This window comes from Phaenicophaeus curvirostris, chromosome 5 (genome assembly GCF_032191515.1).
Source record: "Phaenicophaeus curvirostris isolate KB17595 chromosome 5, BPBGC_Pcur_1.0, whole genome shotgun sequence".
In the NCBI taxonomy this organism is placed as follows: Eukaryota; Metazoa; Chordata; class Aves; order Cuculiformes; family Cuculidae; genus Phaenicophaeus; species Phaenicophaeus curvirostris.
In genome coordinates this window covers 56665826-56689036 of record NC_091396.1, presented here as the reverse complement: position 1 = coordinate 56689036, position 23211 = coordinate 56665826, and the positions used below count along the sequence as shown (strand labels likewise).

The 23211-nt window shown below is 38.5% G+C and overlaps 1 protein-coding gene across 5 annotated transcripts in view; it reads left to right on the top strand.

Annotated features, from left to right (window-relative positions):
* The window catches only part of BEGAIN (brain enriched guanylate kinase associated), a 155919-nt gene that overhangs the window by 94908 nt on the left and 37800 nt on the right, over positions 1-23211 (top strand). For 4 of the 5 annotated variants that reach the window (XM_069858794.1, XM_069858791.1, XM_069858793.1 and 1 more), the window contains 3 exons: positions 7573-7734; positions 9357-9413; positions 13867-13933. In XM_069858794.1, coding sequence (XP_069714895.1) covers positions 7573-7734; positions 9357-9413; positions 13867-13933 — 286 coding nt within the window. The remainder of the gene's footprint in view (positions 1-7572; positions 7735-9356; positions 9414-13866; positions 13934-23211) is intronic. The other variant, XM_069858792.1, reaches the window with a different exon arrangement.

Sequence of the window (23211 nt, the reverse complement as noted above, 5' to 3'; positions counted from 1 at the left end):
TCATGGTAAAGAAATTCTTCCTAATGTCTATTCTAAATCTGCCCTTCTCCGGTTTATACCCATACACTATTTGGGTGCCTTTCTTGCAGCGTGTCCACCCTGGGTGGGATGCAGGTCTAGTGCAACCCATGCCAGTGCTGTGCAGTTGACCAGCAATAGAGCTCTGCTGGAATAAAATGCCTTCGGTAATCTAGATCACTATCCATGGATCAGCAGGAGTTGATGAAATAAAAATTCCCTGGTATAGCCAAAATTAAGATGGGAGTGCATTCCACTTCCATCGAGTAGCAACACAGTGGCACTGAGGACCTGCTGGTATATCTGTTAGCTGTGCATGTCCCCAGAGCTCTATGTCCCCAGCTTACTGCTCCCTGGGGTTCGAGCTATTATACATGTCAGGAAGAGGTCCCTCAGGGCCTTGCTTCCTGCCTGGCTAAACATCCTCATCTCTGTGATGACAGTCTCCATGCAAAAATTGGAAACAAAACCAAAGATGTGGCTTACTCTCTTCAAGCCAAACAGGCTATCTCTTTCATAGAATCACAGAATCATTTAGGTTGGAAAAGAATTCTAATATCGAGTTCAAGCATAAACCTGACACTGCCAAGCCCAGCACTAAACCATGCCTCTAAGTGCCACGTCTACATGGCTTTTAAATACCTCCAGGCATGATGACTCCACGACTTTCCTGGGTAGTGCAACCTGTTCCAATGCTTAACAACCCTTTCAGTGAAGTAATATTTCCTCACATCTAGCCTAAGCTTCCCGTGGCACTACTTCAGGCCATTTCCTCTCACCCTATAACTTGTTACTTGGGAGAAGAGACTAACACCCACCTCAGCACAACCTCCTTTCACGTAGCTGTAAAGAGCAACAAGGCCTCTGCCACTCCGCTGCCTTGTTTACTTTAGGCTAAACATCCCCAGTTTCTTCAGCTGTTCCTCATGAAGCTTTTGCTCCAGCTCCTTCACCAGCTTTGTTGCTCTTTTTTGAACATGCTCCAGCACCTCAATGTCTTTCTGCTTTCTAGTAGTGAGGGACTCAAACCTGAAGTGTGAAGTGTGTATTTGAAGTGTATTTGAAGTGTGGCCTCACCAATGGCAAGTCCATTGGGATAATCACTTCCCTGGTCCTGCTGGTCACACCATTTCTATTGCAAGCCAGGATGCCATTGGCTTTCTTGGCCACCCAGCCACACTGCTGGCTCCTTTTCAGCCGGCTGTCAACCACCATCCCCAGGTCCTCTTCATTTTTCAGGGATCCAAGCAGCCACACACTGATGCCAAAGCACTTCCAGACATGTAAATGCACAAACTTGTCTCCAGGCTCTCTGGCTGCCCACCACATCACTGCTCCTGGCTGTCATCAGTGGTCTAAGCCAGCACAGCATGGCTGGGCTCACAGGTGGTCCCTTGGCCCTTCCCAGAGAACGTCTCCTGCTCTTTAGACTCTTTCACAGCAAGCAGCTCTGCAGGGCTGACTGGTTTTGGCTTTTCCTTAGAATAAAACCCATAGGGTGGAAGAAGAAAAGATGCTTTTTGAAATTCTGTAAAATTCCATCATTGCTCCTGATCCTATGAAACTTTTTTAGAATGTGACACATTGCAAACATGAAAAAAAGACCTGATAAACACTTTAAAAGCATTTAGTGATTCTTTTTCACAGGCCTCCACACAATCTAAGCAAACAAGAAAGGGAATACTATTACCTCATCTCCTACAAACAGTACTGAGTCAGGAAGAGGGGGAGTTATCTGATGAGATATGGTTGTCTGTGTCTGAGCTGCTTGACTATATTCCCTTTGTAATCAACAGAAATGGGTACTTCCAGATTTACGTCATGTCATCTAAAAGTAGGGTTCTAAAATAGGCCAGATTATTCTCTTCCTGATAGTGCCTGCTCATCACAACAGACTAAGAACAGGAGCCAGAGATGACAGTATTGACTGTCAGGTCAGGTCATTCTTGCCTTGACTCACTTGACCTGTATAATGTCAGGCACATTTGGCAAAGCCAGGTACAAGACTCACAGCCCCAAACCCCAGACCAACTTAGTTCCTAATTATATGTTACTTCTCTCAAGGCACAAAATATGACTAGTGTGATTTAGGATTTCACAGCTGTATTAAAACTTCTGGTTTACTACTGAGAAATGAGAACATTCAGTATGGTGGTTTTCAGTGTATTTGTCATGGTCTTCTATTTTTCCTTGTTTTGCATTCCTTTTGCTGCTAATTTCTCTCACGGCACCATTATTCATATTTTGCTTTACTCAGTCCCAGAGCTTTGTGAAGGAATGTAATCAGTCCATTCAGGGAGAATTTAATACTTAAAAAAATGGGTTTGCTGAAGTTTTAAACAACATTGCAGAACCATCTACAAAGCAAAGCCCTGGCATGGAAGGCAGTTTGACCAGTCAGGTGGACACATGAGGTTTCCAAGATGCTCACGCTGACTCTAAGGGAGTAATAGCTCAGGCACCAACCTCTTTATCAGCTGTCCGAGGGTAATAAGCTCTAGAAGTCTTCTGGCCTCCAGGCAGATGAACAGCTCCAATTTTGCATGCTAGCATCCTCTGTCATCAGACCATCTGCCAGGCAGATGAACTGGCAGATCAGACAGGTAAAATGAAAACTTGCTTGTTTCCTATCTCACTTTCCTCAAAATACAGCCATCAACACACAACATTCAGCTTTGCCTGAAATTCTCTGTTGGAAATATATTCACCTGGATCTTCTCCAGGCAGGGCTACAGATTAACCCTGAGAGCATCAGGCTAAGACAAGCACATGCTGCCCATGACCTGCACATCCTTCCCTGGGGCTGAAGCTGTGTAGAGAGGCACTGATGCCTAGCTTAACGTACAGGCTGGTGGAAGCATCTAGAAAAAAAATAAATCTCCATTTTGACCACTCACCACCCTTTGGGGACAGAGTTCTACTGAAGAGGGCAAGAGCATCAGGAATGCAAATAGCTCTTTGCTCCAACTCTCCTGCAAGCTGAAATGGCAAGAACTTTTGTTGGTACTTGAACTTGTCTGCACAACCTTTCCATCTTCCTTCTGTAAAATGGATCCTTTTCAATAAATGTAGTGCCTGGTAGTGCTAACTTCCACCTGGTAGTATCTCCCCCTGAAAGGTCTCTGAACCGTTATTGAGGATCAATTCCAGCAACAAGATTCAACAATGAGGCTTGACATTTATCTGTAGGAGCACTGCCCAAGGGAAGAGGCCTTCAAATTCCCTGAGAAGGACCAACACCATAATTCTTACCTGGCAATTACTGGCAGCATTACAGTGTTTGTAGGCACAAATTTCTGTGCTAATACATGTTTCCACATCTGATTTATATTTTCAATAAGTATAAACAGAGCTAATTGCTGAATATAATACTTTGGAAAATATAAAGATCTGTATTTAATAACCTTTAAAGTAGCTTCTCTTGAGAGGTTCCCTTTCACCAGTTTAAATATTTAATATTGCACTTACTTTCCTTCTTTTTAGAGAAATACTTTAATGAAGAAAATGGGTAGTGACATGGAAACCACTGGTTGTCACAGGAGGAGGACTTTAGGGATCATTAGAAGAAATAGAGAAACACTTATTCAAAAGGTCCTACTCTACTGGATTTTGGATTCTGTCTTGTAATTCCCCACAGCTGCCAAGGGTTCAGGAAATCCATGCAGTAGAGGATTAGAGTTTTCTAAGACATAATACTACCAGGTTTTCTGAGACTATTATTTACTTGCAAATAAGTTGTCTTCTTCCTTCTGGCTGTATTTTTTCCACTAAATTATTTTAGCTTTTAACTTAACAATGGGTATACATATAAAAATGTATTTTCTGAAATTGTATATGCTCTTTATCATACACATAATAAAGTACTGTGAGGTCTAACTAACAACAGAGATAAACTATGAAATAAAATATATTGATTTACCAACATTAAAAAAATTGAGCAGTGAAATTTTGTGATGAGCTGATAAATAGCAAGCGGAAACAAAATGCAGCTGATTTGTGGAGCTGGTTTAGAGAAAAAGGAAAATGCTAAACCCTTGACTTGATTTCTTCGTATTTTGACTTTTTTCCCCCCTCCTTTCAACCCTGTCTATATTACCACTATGAAATTTACAGGGCTACACAACAAAATGAAGCAGTCATTATGAAAAGCCCAGGCTTCTAGGATAAGAAAGTATACAACAGAGCATAAGGTGACAGAATTCAGGCATGGCATCATGTGAAACTGGAAGGCAGCTGAAACGGAGAGGTTTTCAGAGGGAGAATATCTGTCTCATGAGAAATGAGAAAAAAAATAATAGCTCATTAAATATCTTAGATTTATATAAAACAAAAATTGAACTGAGTTCTGTTATTAGAGATGCAGAAATTGAAAATGTCCTGGGAATTCTGGGAAATCTGCCATTTGATGGTTTAAGTCCCAGATTCAGGAAAATTTCCCTATTTGTGCTGATCATAAGTATAATTTTCAATGTATCATTGCTTAAAGCTAGCTATCTTTTCACAACTTGCTTGGCTTAATAAGGATATTAAAGCAGATATTTAAGTGCTTTTCCAGTTTGGGTCTTCTCTTTATCCATTTAATTATTTATTTATTTTCTGCCATTCAACATATTCTTGTCAGAAAATGATTTTTTATTACTAAAATTTTTACCTTTCTGTCCAATAACTTGTATTTAAACAATGATTCACTGTTAGGTATCTACTACTACAACATAAAAAATACCATCATAAGGTGTTATAATTCATATCTAAAAGTAATGACCTTTTAAAAACAGCCATATGGCTTTATGTGTATCAGATGACTCAAAGCACACACTAAGCAAGAGTTCTGATGGGATTTGAAGGGTATCAGGATCTTTCAGATTCAGTGGAAATAAGTATAGCTTTTTCAGAATTATGATTTCCTGAATGAGAATAACTTTGATCTTTGAAATTGCCTAACTTATGCCTTAACCACCTCTTTTTCTTATTTTTTATGAAATTTCAGCCATGCTTTACTAACCAAAGTATTATGTGAAAGAGTGCATGTATGTAGTCTGCTTCAGTAATATGCATTAGAATAGGTTTTATTTTAATAAAATTAATAATCCCATTCTGAAAAGTAAAGAAATCAAGAATATAAATGTCTCAAAGTGAACTTCAAGTGGAAAAAAGAATGTGCTTCTAGTTGAGTTTATTGTTCAAAATGTTGCGGAACTCAGGTCTTAACACAAGCTTCAGGCTGCCAAAACCTGCCAAGATCTGAATCCAGCAGCACATTTTGCCAGCTTAGTTCAGCTCTGCTTTCCACTTGAGGATCAAGATTTGCCCAGCACTCATATTTTGGACTCTAAATTTCCCTACATACACAGGTCTAGGGACACATGTGTTTGCAAAACTAACTTCATTTAAGGAGTCAAATACTTTCCTCCTATTTAATCTTCACAAAACTAAGACCCAAAGCAAGAAGGTATCTACATGAGGTACCTACAAAGTTATCGGAGGACGTTAACTTTCCTCTTTTTCTTCTTTCTCTAGGCAATCTCCAGCTGTTACTGATTTAAACATCTCTGGCATTCCCATTATATATGTACCTCTACAGCCCCTCTTCCTCCCAGAATTCACACCCCGCTTGTGCCAAAATTCACAAGCACAGCAGGGTGTTGTAACATCCCCTGATCTGGCTTTACTCTAAACAGTTTTGACACTGTAACTCACACTTCACAGAACAGAATCCAGGTTGCAATGCTAGAGGAAGGAAAATTGACCACTCTTCTTTCCCAAGATGAGCAGCTGAGTAGCAAGAGCAATAGGTCAGAAGCAGTGTAAGTGGAAGGTGCTATGATGTGGTAACATCATGAACGAGGCTGTGCAGCATGGGTCGAGATTCTCATTTCCCTAGATAATTTGGGGGTTTTATTCACCAAATGAAATATAAGAACTAAATCACTGCATTAAGAGGAGCTGCATTAAATGTCTGAATCAGAATATATTATTTTAAGAGAATATAGCTACAAGTGGTAATCTAAGTATAACTGTAACCACACAATATGTGTAATTGAAATAGAGCACTGTGTTGGCAAACATTAGGCTGTTTCCTAGATCTAAGCTGCATGCATTAAGTAAGCAGCAATTGTAAAGCTTTTGCATTAACTTATTGAAGCTCCTATCGTAACTTGTAAAGGAGAGGCAATTGCACACTGAAGCCAGCTCAGATAAGTTTTTCTTAAAGAATGGCACGTTGCTCCCAACTCTCTTGTCTAACTAGAGACCCAAAACATTATTCTACTGAAGCTGATGGCAGTATTCTCTTGACATCAAAGGGGATCAAGTTTTGCCATTTTTCGTGAAGAATTATTTTTATCATATGTTTAGAAACAAACAAGGCAATTCATGGTAGATAATATGGTAGTGCTTTTGTCTCTAGTTGGTGGTAGACTCTAGTTCTGAAGCCAAGTAATCAGTTCAACACTGAGGTCTCCGTATTTGAACTAAGTTGCAGTCACCTCAGACAACAGCTCCAACTGGTACTTGGTTCTGTTGTGCAACTGGCAAACATGCTAGAAGACTGAGGATCTTACCAACAAAACACACAAGGACAAAAGATCTCCATTGTGTGGATAAGAATTGGGGAAGAGCAGACTGGCTCAGCTGAAGTGGCAGAGTAGAGTTCCAGTAAAGCAGGGGAAAGATCCTCAGGTTCATCACTGCAAATCCAGGTGGACCGTTTGGGTGCAGATAGAACTTTGAACTTCATGATACAAATTTTGCTTGGATCTCCTGGCTTTATGTGATCTTATGTCATCTCAGAACAAAAGAGAAAACAACAAAGTGAAAAACCTCCTCTTTCTAAAATCTGTGTCTAGTGCTTCGCTTTGTCAGAGTGTAACTGAAGGCAGCTTACAAGCAGAGCATGAGTTCTTCCTCAGTGAAAGAAATGTGGAAAATTAGGGGACACATCTGAGTCTAGAAGTCCTTGCTCCTATATAATTGGGAAAACGGGGAAAGAGCTATAATTTTAAAATTGTTATAATTTTTTAATTACTCTAATATTAATTGTTTGACCTTCTCCAGATGAAATGTTGCACAAAACATCTCTAGCAGCTCTACAGCCAGGGGTTGGGGTAGAAATTGAATGAAATAAGACAAATTTTTTTTCCCCACAAAATATATTATAACTTTGATTATGAGCAAGGAAATATTTTTGCACAATTTGTTTAGAGCTGTTGCTCTATTGGTATCTGCTACTTCAGTCACAGTATTTTAAGGTAACTCTAAATGAAAAGCCCGTTGTGGAACCAAACCCTAGACTGTATTTCCTATTTTAATGAGGTTTCTTTCACAAACAATTCCATTATGACTAATGAGATATTAGCAACAAATGAGCTAGAAAGAACAGATGGGAAGATAGTCAACTGTCAAAATCAGAATATCAGAAGTGCCGTAAATAAATTATTAAGCACCCTTCTCTGGCTCAGTGCCAACCTGTAGTGTAGGGAGTTGGTCAAAGAGTAGATCATGGAAAGCTTTTTTGATAGCAGTTGAATTCTACAGCTGTGGTCTTTGTTTTTCTAGTACTTTGCAAGAACAGAAGGGGGAATTACGAAAGCGCCTATCATACACTGCTCATAAGCTGGAAATGCTTGAAACGGAATTTGATTCTACACGTCAGTATCTTGAAATAGAATTGAGACGTGCTCAGGAGGAACTTGAAAAAGTAACTGAAAAACTGAGAAGGTTAGTAACCAACTTTTTGAAATGAACAGAGTTATTAGGAATGTACAAGTAGCTGTTTCAAAGACACATGTGAGTAAAGATATAAGCATATAGTTTCAAGCATTCAACTTTTATTACTTATTCATTATACATTGTGTTTTCACATTGAATATATATATTTCTCATAACTGAATATATATTACATACCACATGAAGTTATGTGCATGTGATATGTAAGAAGTCTCAGCACTGAAAGTAAATATAGAAATAGAAACACAACTATATAGGTGTATATATGACATTGGTTATGTGTAAACATATATGTGAGATAGTGCCACACTGTGTTAACACATACAAAGATTATAAACACACTACATATACATATTTATACTATATATATACACAGATAAATGTTTTTAATGAGTTTCACTGCATATTTTCTGTTGTTACTCTCCATTGCACTGATACAAGAGAATAGAATTTGGCCTTCCATCACTCAAAGCTGAGACTATGTTCAATTCAAATACTATTATGTCATTTCACATTATGCTATAACAAATAATTTGCTTTTCAGTCCCAAGTAGATTGGAATGATACAGAAAAAACTTTTACTTAAAACTGCTGAAGCTTTGGTACAGTGCTATTGCAAACCAAGGATGCATTTCATGTTAGTGACAAATTATAACAAGCATGCACTCCTGACATTCCTGGCATTGATTAAAATGGTCTGTGATCTAGGTCTAAATTTATTGGTGTTTCTTAATATCTATTTTTTAATTTGTTTGCAAAACTTCTGAACCAACGATTACCCATTTATGCAGGAATATGTTTACATTTCTTGTGAGGACTTTCCAAAACTGATGTAGATAATTGAACTGTTTGATTTAATTCATTGAATGAATCAAAATTAAATTCAAAATGAGTAGTTCCAGGGCTATACCCAAAGAAATATTTTTCATTCCTTTAAAAAGTTAAAAAAGCAAACCGAAACAAAGTCAGAAACCACCAACACACTGAGTCAACTAAATTATTTTATGTAAATTTTAAGCAGAATGAGACTGTAAGACCTCAAATTAGGAACATCCTAAAGTCTTATAATTTAGATACTTCCCTAACTGGGGAGGCTTCTTAAAACATGGCCAAAATAAGCTTGTGTCACAATAATCTTGATATCCACACACACCTATCAAGAGCAGTCTGAAAGTTCTCTGTATTGTTTTCTTACCGACAATATTTTTCCTGTTGCTTCTCTAAGAGCAGAGCTATTGAAAGTAAATTCATTCTTGATATAGGTTTTTTCCAGTATATTTCAACATATAGAGCAGAAAGTGTTGATATTATCTTGTCTTGAAACACAATTTCAAGCACGACTGCCATAAACCCTGTGTCTTACTTAGTAGAGGGTCTGACCATCCCACTTCTGTTAAAACAGTTTTACTGGTCAGTAGAAAGCCTCCTACCAACTCCACTGGGCACCAATTAGTTAAGCATCCTTCAAAACTCAGTCCAGAATGTCTTTTTTCACTCATGCCAAAATCTAGTATTCATAGCAAACATCAAATTAGCAGAACTGACTCTCCAATATCCTAATGGAACATTGTATCATATTATGAAGAAAACTGATATTTAAAATTATGTTTCAGGCAGGTGATTACTCCTTTGAAGACATACCATATTGGAAGCCCAAAATATTTTATGAGGTGAGCTTTAAAAATGTTTCTATTGAGAATAGCAAGGCATACCGCAAGTTGAACTAGATTTTTCAAACTGGAGAAGTACAATGTCTGAAAAAAAAGGTCATCCAAAAGCGTGTCAGCAACATGTAATAGAGCAAAATTGGTGTGAGAAAAACAAGGAACTAGAATTAGTTTCAACTATGTGTCTCTTGCTTTATTCACTGCACAGGGTGAGAAATTCAATCCCCCTCATAAACAAGCCCTGTGTAGCAAGATCCCACTTATATGTCAGAGTACATTTCTGTTATCCATTAGAGTTAAGTGCAGAATTTTTCTGAGGCTGAATGGCCATCTTTTTCTACTCCCTCCTGAAAACCTTTATTGTCTTAATTTCTCCAGAATTACCTGTGTTGCTGCTAAGCCTTCCTTCTCTCACCCAAGCAGATAAATCATTTGCGTAGTTTGAGGGTGAAGTTTTTGACATCTGTACAAACATTTAGAGGTGGCCTTTTTCTTTGGGTCCAGTGGGAGCAAGATCAGGGCAGTGCTGAGTAGGTTTGAAAAAATTAACTCTAAAGCATAAGTTTGGTTTTGAAAAGTGACTGAGAACCAATTGGGGATTTCATAAGCCTCAGACTCATCCCCCATCTGACATAACTGGCATGCCTTTTTTAAGTCAAAAACTAAAAGATATTGAGATATCAATCTTGGAACCAAAACTGACCTCCAAAGGTCATGCTGGGTTTCCTGCTTTAGTCCCTACCCCAGGTAGACAATTTGGTGAGGTCTTAATCCTAGTTTTTTCTAGATTGTAGAGTTCTTTTAAGACACAAGAAATAAATGCACACAAGTATATATTTAGCACTAATATTAGCCCCCACGTATAATTGCTTCACCCTAAGCAAGACATTTCACAGACTGAAAGTGAATTCTATACTTTTATTAGCCTTAGAATAAATGGGAGAAAACTGTCGATAATAGAGAAGGAAAAGGAACAACTATTTTAACAATCACCCCTCAAAGCTAAACTGCACTCTGGGTGAAATTCTGTTCTGTAGAGAAAGTTAACCCAAGCCTATGTTTTGCTGTAGAATATTTCATAGCTTTAAGAGGGCTTAAGACAGAGTGAAAGAAGAGAAACAGGCTTTTGCAGACTTCCTCTTTCATATTGATCTGCAGTTTTAGAGAGGCATTTGTTTCCTGCACTGTGTTAGAGCACAGATATGTAATGTTGATTTGGTCGGAGTACTTTTCATCAGTCCCTATTTTAGCTGAGAATCTAAACATAGAGTTAATGCATGCACCTATACGCACCTGGAGGCACATAGGTATCACCTAATAATATGAACAACACAGAAAGCTATCAAAACTAATAATAAGTTATTGATTCACAGGAGTTTATTCTTAAAGCGAATTCACAATGCAGTGAAGCTGACCTATTCTTCACTTAATTTACAAAGAACCCTGGTTTACAATATTAAAATGTTTCATACTTCACAAGGTTAAGGCTATCTGGGCATATTTTTTCTGCAAACTAGGTTAAGTTACTGTTTGCTTATCTGATCGTTTTCGAATTGAAATAATTTTCCCTGCTCCTCCTTTATTTTACAGTGTGCCCAAAGGCTGATTTGCTTACCCTGTTCCTCTTTTACACCTTGAACACATTCTTCCATATATTTCTGGGTCCATTTCTCTCCTTGCCACCCACATTTGCTGACACTTCTTTTGGCACAGTGGATTTCCAGTTTAGGTTTTAGGCATATATGTTCATGTGTATGTGCTTACGTATGTGTGCACGTGCTTGTGCTTATTTTGACTACCTTTGCATAATGTTCTCAATAGAAACACTTTTTGAAGCTCAGCTTCCTACTTACTGTGGATCTTTTGTTTAGATTGGAACTGATTTTACTGAGAAGTGGCAAATTTTTTCAGTGCAAAATGAATGTGTTAGAGAACTAAGGCTTCTGGAGTACTTTCATCAAAACATAAAATAGAGTAAAAATTGTTGGGCAAAGACAAGAGAAGTTACAAGGAGAGAAACAGACTGTAATCAGCTCATGTAAAACCTCCCTACCATGTACATGATGGAAGTTGTTGCCAGCTAAGAATAGTTACATCAATGGTAACCAGTCTTCCAGTCATCCTTATCAAGAGAAAATCATCATCAAGAGAAGCCAAGGACTAAAACTAGCAATGAACAGATTGGGCTACAGAGAGGCCTGATCTACAAGAGTCCTGAACCAATAATTTCCTCCCTTTTTTTCAGGAATTTATGCAGATGATTTTGAACCCATGAAAACTCTTAGGAGGTCACAGGTGCTAAAAGTTTACTTCAGTTTTACACGATCTCTAGTTGAGTCATAAGCTGCCTAGGTGCAAAGTATGTTTAACTTGTTCTATTTTTCCATACTAGAGAAAAACTGCAGACAATGACAGACAAGACACTGGAGCTCCTCTGATCTCAGACAGCAGACCCTATCTTATTTTTTTTAAATCCTTGTTCCCTGTGTGATGGCAGACCATCTTACCTGCAAAACATAACTGTGTTAATGCTGAGTATGTAAGCAAAGTCAATTTAAGCCTCCTTACTTCCACTGGTTTATCAAGATCATCTCTGCTTTGCCATGAAAAGCTGGGTACAGGGTACCCTAAGATTTCTCTCTGTTGTGTTAACTGTGGCTAAATAGCTGCGAAAATTCCAAGTATGCCTAGAGCTGCATAAATAAATGTCTATATGGAGGCTTAGCAGCACACGCTGCATCTAACAGGAGCACTGACAACACAGAGATCTGTAAATTCGGTCAGTCCCTTAAGACATCTGGACATTTATACAATGGATCTGTGGGAATTGGTGAGTAATGATCAAGCTGTAGACCAGTACAAGTCTCACAGACTTTCAGCCCATTTCGGTCACCACCTTAGCAAACACTCTTTACCACAGATTCCTCTTAAAGGAAGGAAATTTCTCCACAGCAGCTCTGTAAAATGTACATGACACAAGAACTTCCCCCAGGCTTACAATGCATGTTTGAAACCACTGCCTCAAATCTGGGCTGACCATAGGTACCCCCAGGAGTTTCACCCACTGGGCTGCCACAGCCTGGCTGTCCTCGGCACAGACCTCTCCTCTGTGCGTCAGATGTTATGGTATTACAGGAGCTCTGCATGCCCTACAAAGAGCACTCTGAGCTACTGGTCTGCCCCTAAATAGAGAATTTCGATCATTTAACTGGAAAGAAAATCTCCATGGCAACAGAATCAGGGAGAAACACTTCACTGCCAGGAAGGAGTGGGCTGGACCCCTTGATTTGCAGCCATGGTGGCATGGTTCAAATGCAGGTCTTCATTCCAATTTCAACAGCCACTCCTAACCATATGATAAAGCAAAGTGACATCCTTAATCCCAGTCCCTTTCTGATTATCATGGAAACTACACTCAGATCCAAGCTTCTCAGAGCAAATGGCTTTCTGCTAAATGAATGTCTAATATATTTGAGTTCACTTTTACAGTGAACTTGCCCATTACCTAAAATCAACTCACCACCGAAAATACTTTGACCTATTGACCTAAGATTCCCAAACATATAGATGTAATCAGACAAACTTTTCACAGGTGAGCTTCTAACACTTGCTGTGCATTTGTTATAAATCCTGCTGAGGTGATATGTACAAACAAGAATAGGGAGCTATCCATCTTACCTTCTGTGAAAAGAAAAGCAGAGCTATTGCCAAAACAGTAATAGGCTGCACAGCTCATTCATTAAAATATGAAGGCTACCATCTAAGCAAGCTAAAGATGTGTAGACAGGAACTTTTCTTTGGTGTATTGCTCTGGAATTAGCAGGGAAGTCTCATTTTTTGAGTCTATTTGATACCTCAGTGCTGATAAAAGTAAATACCCACCTTCTCCTGGCTAAGCTATCTAAATATATTTCCTGAAGAAAAGGGATAAATTTAGCTATTGAGAATAGTCAATTCCTTGAACTTCTGTCAAATGAAGGAATATTCTTTTCTAAGTCATGTGGTGATGCCTGCGTGTTGCTTTTGCTATAGTCATTAGGCTTCTGCTGCAATTCTCCTTATAAAGACAGCTTCGCAAGACTTTTTCTGTATTTTCTAAGCATACATTTCAAGCTTCCTCTCCAACATATCATTCCTGAGCCTAATGTAAAGTTACAATCTCCTTCTGCAGGTTCCCATGGTGCAATGCATGTCTGTACATAAGTGCAGAATGACAAACATATTTTCAGTTCCTGAAGGAATTTGCTGATAAATATAGTACGCAAACATGACAAAGGAGTTTTGCTTAGGAAATAGGTAGTAACTACATATCAAAGGCAACCACTCTCTGGCAGCAGCAGTGATAAGAAACTAGACTTCAAGTAGTGCAAGCCAAGGTTTTGTAGTGAAGTGAAAATTACAGGTAAAAAAAATGAAAAACAATGCATTCAATTACATGATATCATCTTTGTTTTAGGATACAAAACAATTACCTAGCCTTACAAAGAATTAATCAGGATCTGGAAGATAAACTTTACAGAATGGTAAGTTATCATAACTGAAATTTTTTCTTCATTAAATGTATTTTTATGATTCTTAAGTCCTAGGAAATCATATATGTAGCTATCACAAAAAAGCCCTCATACTCAAAACGCAGTATGCCTAAAAAAGTTACATAACTTCCTAAGTATCATGACCTAGAGCTCAAGCTGTGTATGACAGCATAGCCCCATCACTTTAAATGAAGATTGCATTGGCTGATAATCTGGCTGAGTAAATTATACCTTTTAAACAATTCTTATTAATTTATTTAATAAATTCATGGGGTTTAAATATTTATGTTTTCATCAAGCAACAAATTTAAATAAGGCAATCCAAGTTTTTCTCATGCTTCTTCCATACTTTCACTCAGCTTTTATTAAGTGATTTGATAGAGCTTGGATGATCTGACTTTTATATGGTGTCATAACTATTAAACTCAGCATATTAATTTCCAATCTGCATGTGTGTGCAACCACAATGTCAATGGCATTGTCACAAGCCAATTAGTAACTGAGTGAGGAGATTGCTGCACCATTTATGGGCTCCAAATTTAGGACTAATATTACTAGACGCTGCACCACTCCTTCAAAATAGTTTAATATTAAAAAGAAATAGCAGTGCCTTTAATGACCTGGCTCATTGCTAATGCTGCTGGGACATCATGCTCACTGTTATGAGAAAATTTATGGAGAAATGTGAGGGTAATGCTCAAAGAGGAAAGAACAAATATTTTGAATGTCCAGAGATCTTTAGGTTATGAGCACTGTCTGAGTGGCTTCCTCCTCTCCTGATTCAGTACGATCATTCTCTTCTCCACTTCTGCCCGGACCCATACCCAGTACAACCCTAGTAAACATAGCATAAACACAGGGTTTACAGGTGCAGGCAGATTCCTGATGTACAATTGTAATGATAGGATAAGCCTACATTTCACTCAGGTCTCATATGTAACATGTGCATGAGTGAGCAGTTTGGAATGAGGAGAACATATTATTGTTCTTTCAGAGTAAATAGGGACTATGGCAACACACTGGAGAGACACCAGCCTTTACTAAGAAACAGCAAACAAATCTTTGAAAATGTCATCGTTCTCTCAGGAGTCTGTTTAAATAGCTGACAATGAATACAATACTGATGCTTTTCTAACTGGTTAACAGCAGGGCAAAGTTACAGCTGGGTTATAGCTGATGTTGATTTATAAATATATGTATAAACACTGCACAAGCACAAGCGACATTTGATCTCATGTTATTTTTTTTCTCCAATCTTCCTTCGGTACATTCTTTTTCTGTTTATCCAATTCACTTCAGGGTTTTTACTTCATCTATGGCATAATATTTATTACATATGCACTAGAAAAGATAAAAATGTAGAGGCATTCTTACTGGTAAATGAAATAAAAATATTAGAAATGTACAAAGAAGGACTCCAGACAATCCATGTTTATTAATCAGATATTCCAGATGAAAGCAGAGAATTTTTAAACTGCTGCTTCAGCATCCACTTAAAATCCTGAGCAATGATTTCACAGCACAGCACAGAAAGAATGAAAACAGGCTCCATGGAGCACTGCACCTTTCTTTATCCCACTAATATGACAGTTATTGAAGGTAGTTTTAGAGGCTTGAAGAAGATCCACCAGGCTCTGTACACCACTTAACTCCAGACTGCTTTGCCTTATGAAACATTGAAACTGAAGACACAAAACAAAACCAAAAACAAACATCAAATGGAAACTCTATTAAGAGAAAAGAGATGGGGAAAATAGTACCGTATTTTATTTAGATAAGCCAAGCCATCTGATTTTCAGGGCACTCCAGAAGCCCTCAATAATTCAGAAAAAGTTGGATTAAATAACAGCTGCTTCGGTTAATCAACAGCTCATGGTGGACTGGGCTCTTTGATACCTATCTCTCCCTTTCCTGCTTAGGAGGAACAGCTGTGTTTATTTTTTTCCTAATTTAGTCAGTCTGTCATTCCAAAATCAAAAGCCTTTATATAAACCCAAATATATAAACCATGTGTTTACTTTCTCCCTCTCTCTCTTACCCCATCCCTCTATAGACACAAATACATATGTATACACACACACACATATACTGGGATTCTTACACAAATTTTGACCATTTAATGTATCCAAATGGTAGAGTAAAGGAGACCTCCAGGGCACTGGTCTCTTATCCCCCTGCCTGTATGTGACCTGGAATGCTCCCAGGATAACCCTTTCCCCCCACCTTTACAGGTGAGTCACAACTCCTCTCTCCCAGTGACTGGCCCCAGCTCATCACCACTAATCTAGGACTCTACTCTGGCTTCCCTTTTATAATGTTTTTGGGTATCCTGAATATTAAAGCCTTTCATGCCTGCTACTGGTATAAGGGGTGTGAAAAATAATCATTAATTCATTAGCAGTCACAGAAAATAAGCTGAAGTAGCAGTTACTTTTCTTCTAGGCTCCGCTTCCTTTTGAGTGCTAATCTATAAAATATTTAAATATATTTGAAAGAACACTTCTGAACATAACAAATGGTATCCAATTGAAATCTCTATCACATCAGATCTCAAAATAAAATATAAATTATAAACTATAGTGCCTGTGTTGGATAAGAGCCAAAAAATGCAATCCTGAAATCAGTGGAGAACTTGCTGTATTAAACTAGGTAAGACTAGAGACGTTGCACTTTAGAGACATATGTAGCACAAAACTGAAATCCTGCTGTCACTACTCATAAAACTCTGATTCTTACCATAGTCAGGATCTTTATCTGGAAAAGATTTGTTTGGTCTTGTAATCACGGATGAAGCAGGGGAATATACCATTTCTCTTCTTAAATAATTAAGCTTTATAATATTTTTCCATTAAGATGTGGGGAAAGACTAAACAGAGTCCTTAAATTTTGCACTGTGATTACATCATAGGGCTGTTCAATTAAAGAACTTTTTATGATATCTAGTTCCAGCTGCCACCAGTAGTTTTGCTTTTCCCAGCACTGGTCTGGGTTCATCAAGGATGCTCTGCCACGATCTTCCTGCTCACGTACAGCAATTATAAGCAGATTATGCAGGTCATCCCAACCACAGGTTAAGAAGTCCTTTATGTGATCTCAATCCAACTGTATCCCACATAGAATCCTCACTGGAATTAAGCAACATACTTTAAAATACTTATGAAGTTTTAAGGCTTTTGTTTGCAATTGATTCTGTAATTTTACTTTTAAGGCCATGCACCAGATTTTTAATGGTACCTATATTTGTGAAAAACTGTTAGATACCTAATAATAGCTGCTTAATAAACCTAAATGCTAATGAAAATTGCACCCATTGCTCCTCCCCATCTGCATTTTGAATGTTCTTGAATACCTGATCTCAGAAATCCAGCTGCAAAGAGCTCATGAGACAATATTCTCCAGAAACTTACTAAAATATTTCTTTTATAACTAGAAAGTAATAGTTTGACAGACAGTCTGCTTGATAGTATAAGCTCACTTCTCATGCAATGTCCTTCAAGAGGCTAGAACGTAAACTTCTGCTCCATTTAAAATGCATGCTATTCCCATCTAAAATGAAAATACATGGACAGCATTGGAGGTGGACAGTGAAGATGACAGTGTGGTAAGGAGCCAAGCCCTGTGATGACCAGAGGAAGCAATAGATAAATCAATGCAACACACTCTGCAAATCCTTATTCCCAAATACCCTTCAGTCTGACAGCCCATCTCCATTGAGATGAACCATCTCTGGTTCTTCCGTCATCCCTGGTCCTGTTGGGTTTGGTTGCTGTTTTTGAGGAAGGAAACTTCTTTCTTCTCTCTCAGTTCTGTTTCAGGACCTTTCAGCAGTATAGACAATACTGAATGCTGTCAGAGATCAGGGATGTGACTGGACTTCTACACTCTGCAATGTAGAAGATGCTGGGCACCTGTTCCACCAGCTCCCAAACACAGCCTCGGCCACTGAGGCTCAGCAAAGAAAGCATCATCTCTCTGCACACAGAGAGATGGTGCATTTTATCATCCATCAAGATGAAAAACATTACATCATATTAATTCTGATTTTTTTATTTACATTAAGGCAGGCTGAGGGAGTGACTCAGCCATAAGGTCAGAAGATATTCTCTAAATGAACAGTAAAGAGCAATTTGTGATAAGTATGATCAGGCCTGAAACACTGAACTATCTGAGCACTGTACTGATTTCTTTCTTCTTTCTTTCTCTGCCTTTGATCAGGAGGAAGACTAAGAGGTACAGCAAATACTTCATGCTTTATGTTATTAAGAGTTATTTATCCATCTCTTGAATATTTCTCCATCTCTTGAATATCTGGGGCTTTCCAATCTGCTGGCCATAATGTATACCCAAGCATCTCCAGCAGAGGAAATTCAAAGATGAATTAAATATGAGCTAAGCAATTTTAAGTGGTGCTCTAAGACTTTGTGTCAGGGGAATGCTATTTCAAAGGAAGCAGCTTGATGAGTGTCCAGGCCAGGAAGGTAAAGAATATGGAAAGTGGTAAGAAATGTGATGAACAATTTCAGTGAGGCTTTAAAAGCATCTGACTACCAGAGTGAGTCCAGAGCTTTTACATTTAAACCAGTCACTAGATTGCACCTGAGCATCCCATGATAGCTACCAGGCACCCTTAAATATGGTCTAAATCATAAGTGAAAGATGAAGGCAATAGACAAAAAAAAAAAGCCTATTTCTGACACAAACCTGAGGGAAGAAGAAACCTAGAATGTTCAGGTTCCTGCATGGAGACTGATGACTTTGACAGTGAATTTCAATAGAGTGATTTAAGGCACATCTTTTTCATTTTCTTTCCTTTATGAAGAACAAGTTTCTCTACTGTATATCCCATGAAAATCAAATAGAAATGACCTAAATATACTTAAAAGGATTTGCATCCCAAAGACAAGAAAACTATAGAGTCAGCTCAACCTGACAGGCTCATTTGCTCACATTCAGTGAAGACAGCTGTGAATTTCAAGAGAAATTTATACTGGTTGGTTAGTTAAGACAGAAGCCAGAGAAGGTCCATGTTTTGTGGACTAAAACAACTACAAAACAACATTTCCAAGGAAGGAAATCACCATAAGTCATTTATAAAAATAGTGGTTGAAAAAATGCATTTCTAAGAGGCCTTTAGGTTTCATCTTTTTATGCTTGCAGCCATTTGGTACTAAAGATTTCCATCTCTCTCTAACTCTCCTCACACTCGTTTCCCAAGTAAAAAAAAAATTGTGAAATAACCCTTAAGATCAGCCTTTTAAACCTACACATGTTAACACGTAGGCTCAGACTGAGCAGGTCCAGTGGTTTTGCAGTCAAATAATGAATCCTCCTGGATAAGTTGGGAACAGGACTGCATTACATGTGTACCGAAGTGCATACAGGCTTTCAGGTATCCTCAGTCCTTTCTCCCTCTCTGCATAGAGATTCATTTCCCATTATTATCCCATTGTTATGTGGCTGGCAGGGTGATCTTTCTTTCCAAGAGCCTAGTAAGGCAGTCCAGCCTCTTCCTAATTGCTGTAAATTAATATGACACAATGAGAAACTGTTCTGGAATATACTTTCCTTCTTTCCAAAGCCAAGGGGGAGCTTCTGCTCCGTGTCTCCCTCTTAGTAGGATGTTTTCCACAAGTAGCAGCAGCCTAAGGAAGCAACAATAGGTATTTCTCACTTTCAACATTGTCTCTGTTGCATGATGACACAGCCCAGACTTCTTTTCTTCTCAGCACATCTCCTATCTTCTGGCCACTGGTATGTATTTCCAATATGTGAGGGTTTTGATCATTTTCTTCATCCTGATCTCCATGGTTTGGGTTTTGTCTCTCACCACACCCTCCAGGGCTACTATCTTGACCACCTAGGAACAGAAAAAGCTGTATTTTTCAAAGTAGCTGAAAAGAATAAAAATATTTCTGGGATATGGTCATCTTTGACCTGTGCCTTCCTTGAAGATTCCTTGGCCCTTTGTGATTGTCTGCCAATTGACTATAAAGAAAGGGAAAGCAAGAACAAATAAGTCTGCAAATGTATTGTGTAGGAGATGTTCTACATATCAAATTCCTTCACAGAATCTGGTCTCATCCATGAATGTGGAAAAAAAGGCACAGAAAAGAGCAGCATCTTGGCCAAGGTCATCAGGAAGCAAGGAGTCAATTTCCAAATAACTCCTAGACCTTCTCTGTCCAAATTTCCTACATGCAAAAAGGATCAAAGAACTGCTTACATTCTCTTAGATATAATTTAGAGTGCTGGTTACTTACCTCTTTGTCCCGGTTTCAGTTGGGTAAGAGTTAATTTTCTTACCAGCAGCTGCTGGATTTTTAGATTTAGTATGAGAAGAGTTTTGATGATGTACTGATATTTTCAATTGTTGCTAAGAAATCAAGGGGTTTTCAGTTTCCCGTGTTTTGCTACTGTACAGGTACAGAGCCAGGACAGTTAACCCCAACTGTCCAATGGAATAGTCCATACCATTTAATGGTGCTCACTATAAAAATAGTAATTAGGCCAAGGGGCGGGGAGTTGATCCAGGTTCCATGTTTGGTGCTCTGCGTTTTGCTGTAACAGCACTCACTGAAATCACTGCTTGGGGTAGGCTAATCATCAGGTAGCGAGCACTTGCATTTTAATATATTTATTATTATTATTATTATTATTACTTCCTTTATTGTTCTCTTGAAAAAAATTTAAACAAATTATCTCAAAAATTTTACTTTACTTCCCAGATTTTCTTCCTATCCCACTGGGTGGGAAGGAGTGAGAGAGTGGCTGCATACCGTTTAGCTGCCAGCTAAAGGCTGACTTACAACACTCCTGTTTATAAAATAAATAGAAAATAGCAAAGGCAAGGTTTGTCACTGTTTAAGAAAAAAGAAAAAAAGAAAAAGTTTTTCTGTATAAGCGGGAATGTGAAATGAATTGACATTAGAAAACAATGACTTTTGTAGAGAGAAAATTAAAAAACAGATGGGGAAAGTGTGATTTGCAGATTTTCTTGTTCAATTGGACCTTTATCCTCACAGAAGAGTACTACAGATATGCAGTGCCATCAAAATGATAAGATCTTTGAAAAAATATTTATCACAAGTGGTGTGTTCCTCTAGCAGAGTCCTCTTTGCCCTCCTGAGATGTAATATGTAATTGTTTACTTTTTCTGCTTTTTTATTTTCTCCACAGAAGCAAACATTTCTTTTCTCAATATACTGTCACCAACACACCTCTGAAGATACAGTTATATAGACCTCAGGGAATCAGCATTAATCAACACCATCTCTTTTCCCCCCAGCTATAATTTTTTTAGCATTCAAAAGAAGTATGACTAACAGGTCAAGGGAGGTGATTCTGTCCCTCTATTCCTCTCTTGTGAGACCTCATCTGGAGTATTGTGTCCAGTTCTGGAATCCTCGACGTATGAAGGATATGGAGCTGTTGGAACGGGTTCAGAGGAGGGCTACAAAGATGATCAGAGGGCTGGAGCACCTTCCATATGAGGACAGGCTGAGAAAGTTGGGCTTGTTCAGTCTGGAGAAGACTCCGTGGAGACCTTATAGCGACCTTCCAGTACCTGAAAGGGGCTACAGGAAAGCTGAAGAGGGACTGTTCATAAAGGCTTATGGTGATTGGATGAGGGGGGACAGGTATAAACTGGAGAGGGGCAGATTTAGACTAGACATTAGGAAGAATTTCTTCACCATGAGAGTGATGAGATACTGGCACAGGTTGCCAAGGGAAGTTGTTGATGCCCCATTCCTGGAGGTGTTGAAGGCCAGGTTGGATGGTGCCTTGGGCAGTCTGACCTAGTGAGATGTCCCTGCCCGTAGCAGGGAACTGTATTTTCTCTAAGGTGCCTTCCAACCTTAACTATTCTATGATTCTATGATTTTGTTACCCAGCAGGGCTCTTTCCTGGCAAGAAATGCCACTGATATGAAGTATGGGAGATGACAGGTGTATAGAAGGACTATAAGCATATTTTGTGAACTTCATCTAAATTGCTAGCAGAAAGAACACAGGCTGTAAAGCTGATTAGCCAGTTTAGAAAGGCTTTTCATAAACTGACAGGTAAGATATTTTTTCCAAGCATAATTGCAATGATGGGAGAGCAACGAAGGTGATGGCTAGTAAAACTACCCCTCTGGCTCCAAACAAGTTGGTCCTACAGTCAGTAGTGTTAGGCAGTAAACTAAATATGTTCAGTTATAAACAGCAGATCTGCTGATTTCCTAAACTGATCTTTGGTCAGCAGGATAAAATAGTTAGAATCTGGGAAGGAATTTGCCACAGAAATTATCTGGTGCCTGGAATAAAGTCCTGAGCACTTGAAAAAGATGAGCAGCCAGTTATCTTATGCTTAGAGTTGCAACCAGCACATGCAGTGATACTCTGTTCATTCATATTTTATAGCAAAGAATATATATAAGCAGAGGCCAGGCCAGGAATGACAGGACCTTTCCCCAGCATAGGGCTGTGGTTTTTTTACTGTCATTGAATTTAGATAAAGTATCCCTGTTTATAACTGAAATCTGTGCTCAAAATTCCGTTCCAAAAGAGCTGGATAAGAAGTGGCAGGTGACTTTACCTTGACCTCATGTAAGACATGGGGTGTTCATTGAATTGAAAACCTCAGGAACATTTCCAGATGACACTGCAACGAGAAGACCTTTATCAGGAGGTGCAGATGTAAACAGCTTTTATTATAATGTCATTCTACACAGCTTATGCTGTGTAGGTTGGACTTATTTCAAATAAGGAGCAAACCCCTACAGCTGTCAGCGGTAAATTGCACGAACTGGTGCACCCTGATCAGAAAGGCAATATTCCTATTGGCCTCAGTCAATGCATGTTTGCCCCCATGAAGACACATTAAAGACCAATACTACTACATTTCTTTTTGGTACAGGGAAGACAAATAATCATCCTGTACATGTTTAAAAAAACACTTGCAAAGAAATGTATGCGTTTACTTCACAAGCAGCGCCTTGATAGCACTTCACTAACCAGATTTTTTTCTGTGATACATTATTAATTATACACCAGTGTTTAATTTTTTTTACTGCTATGGAATTATATTTCAAGCCTATGACATAGAGTAGTCAAGGAAACTAATCTGTATAAGACCTTTGCTAGTATGAGACTGAATATGATACCAAGAGCATATAATTCATCAAGTGAAATGCCATAGAGCATGGATCAAAATCCTCTGACAAAACCTTATAGACCCACAAAGTTATCTTTAATAACATTATACTGTTTGGATATCAAGGCGAGAAA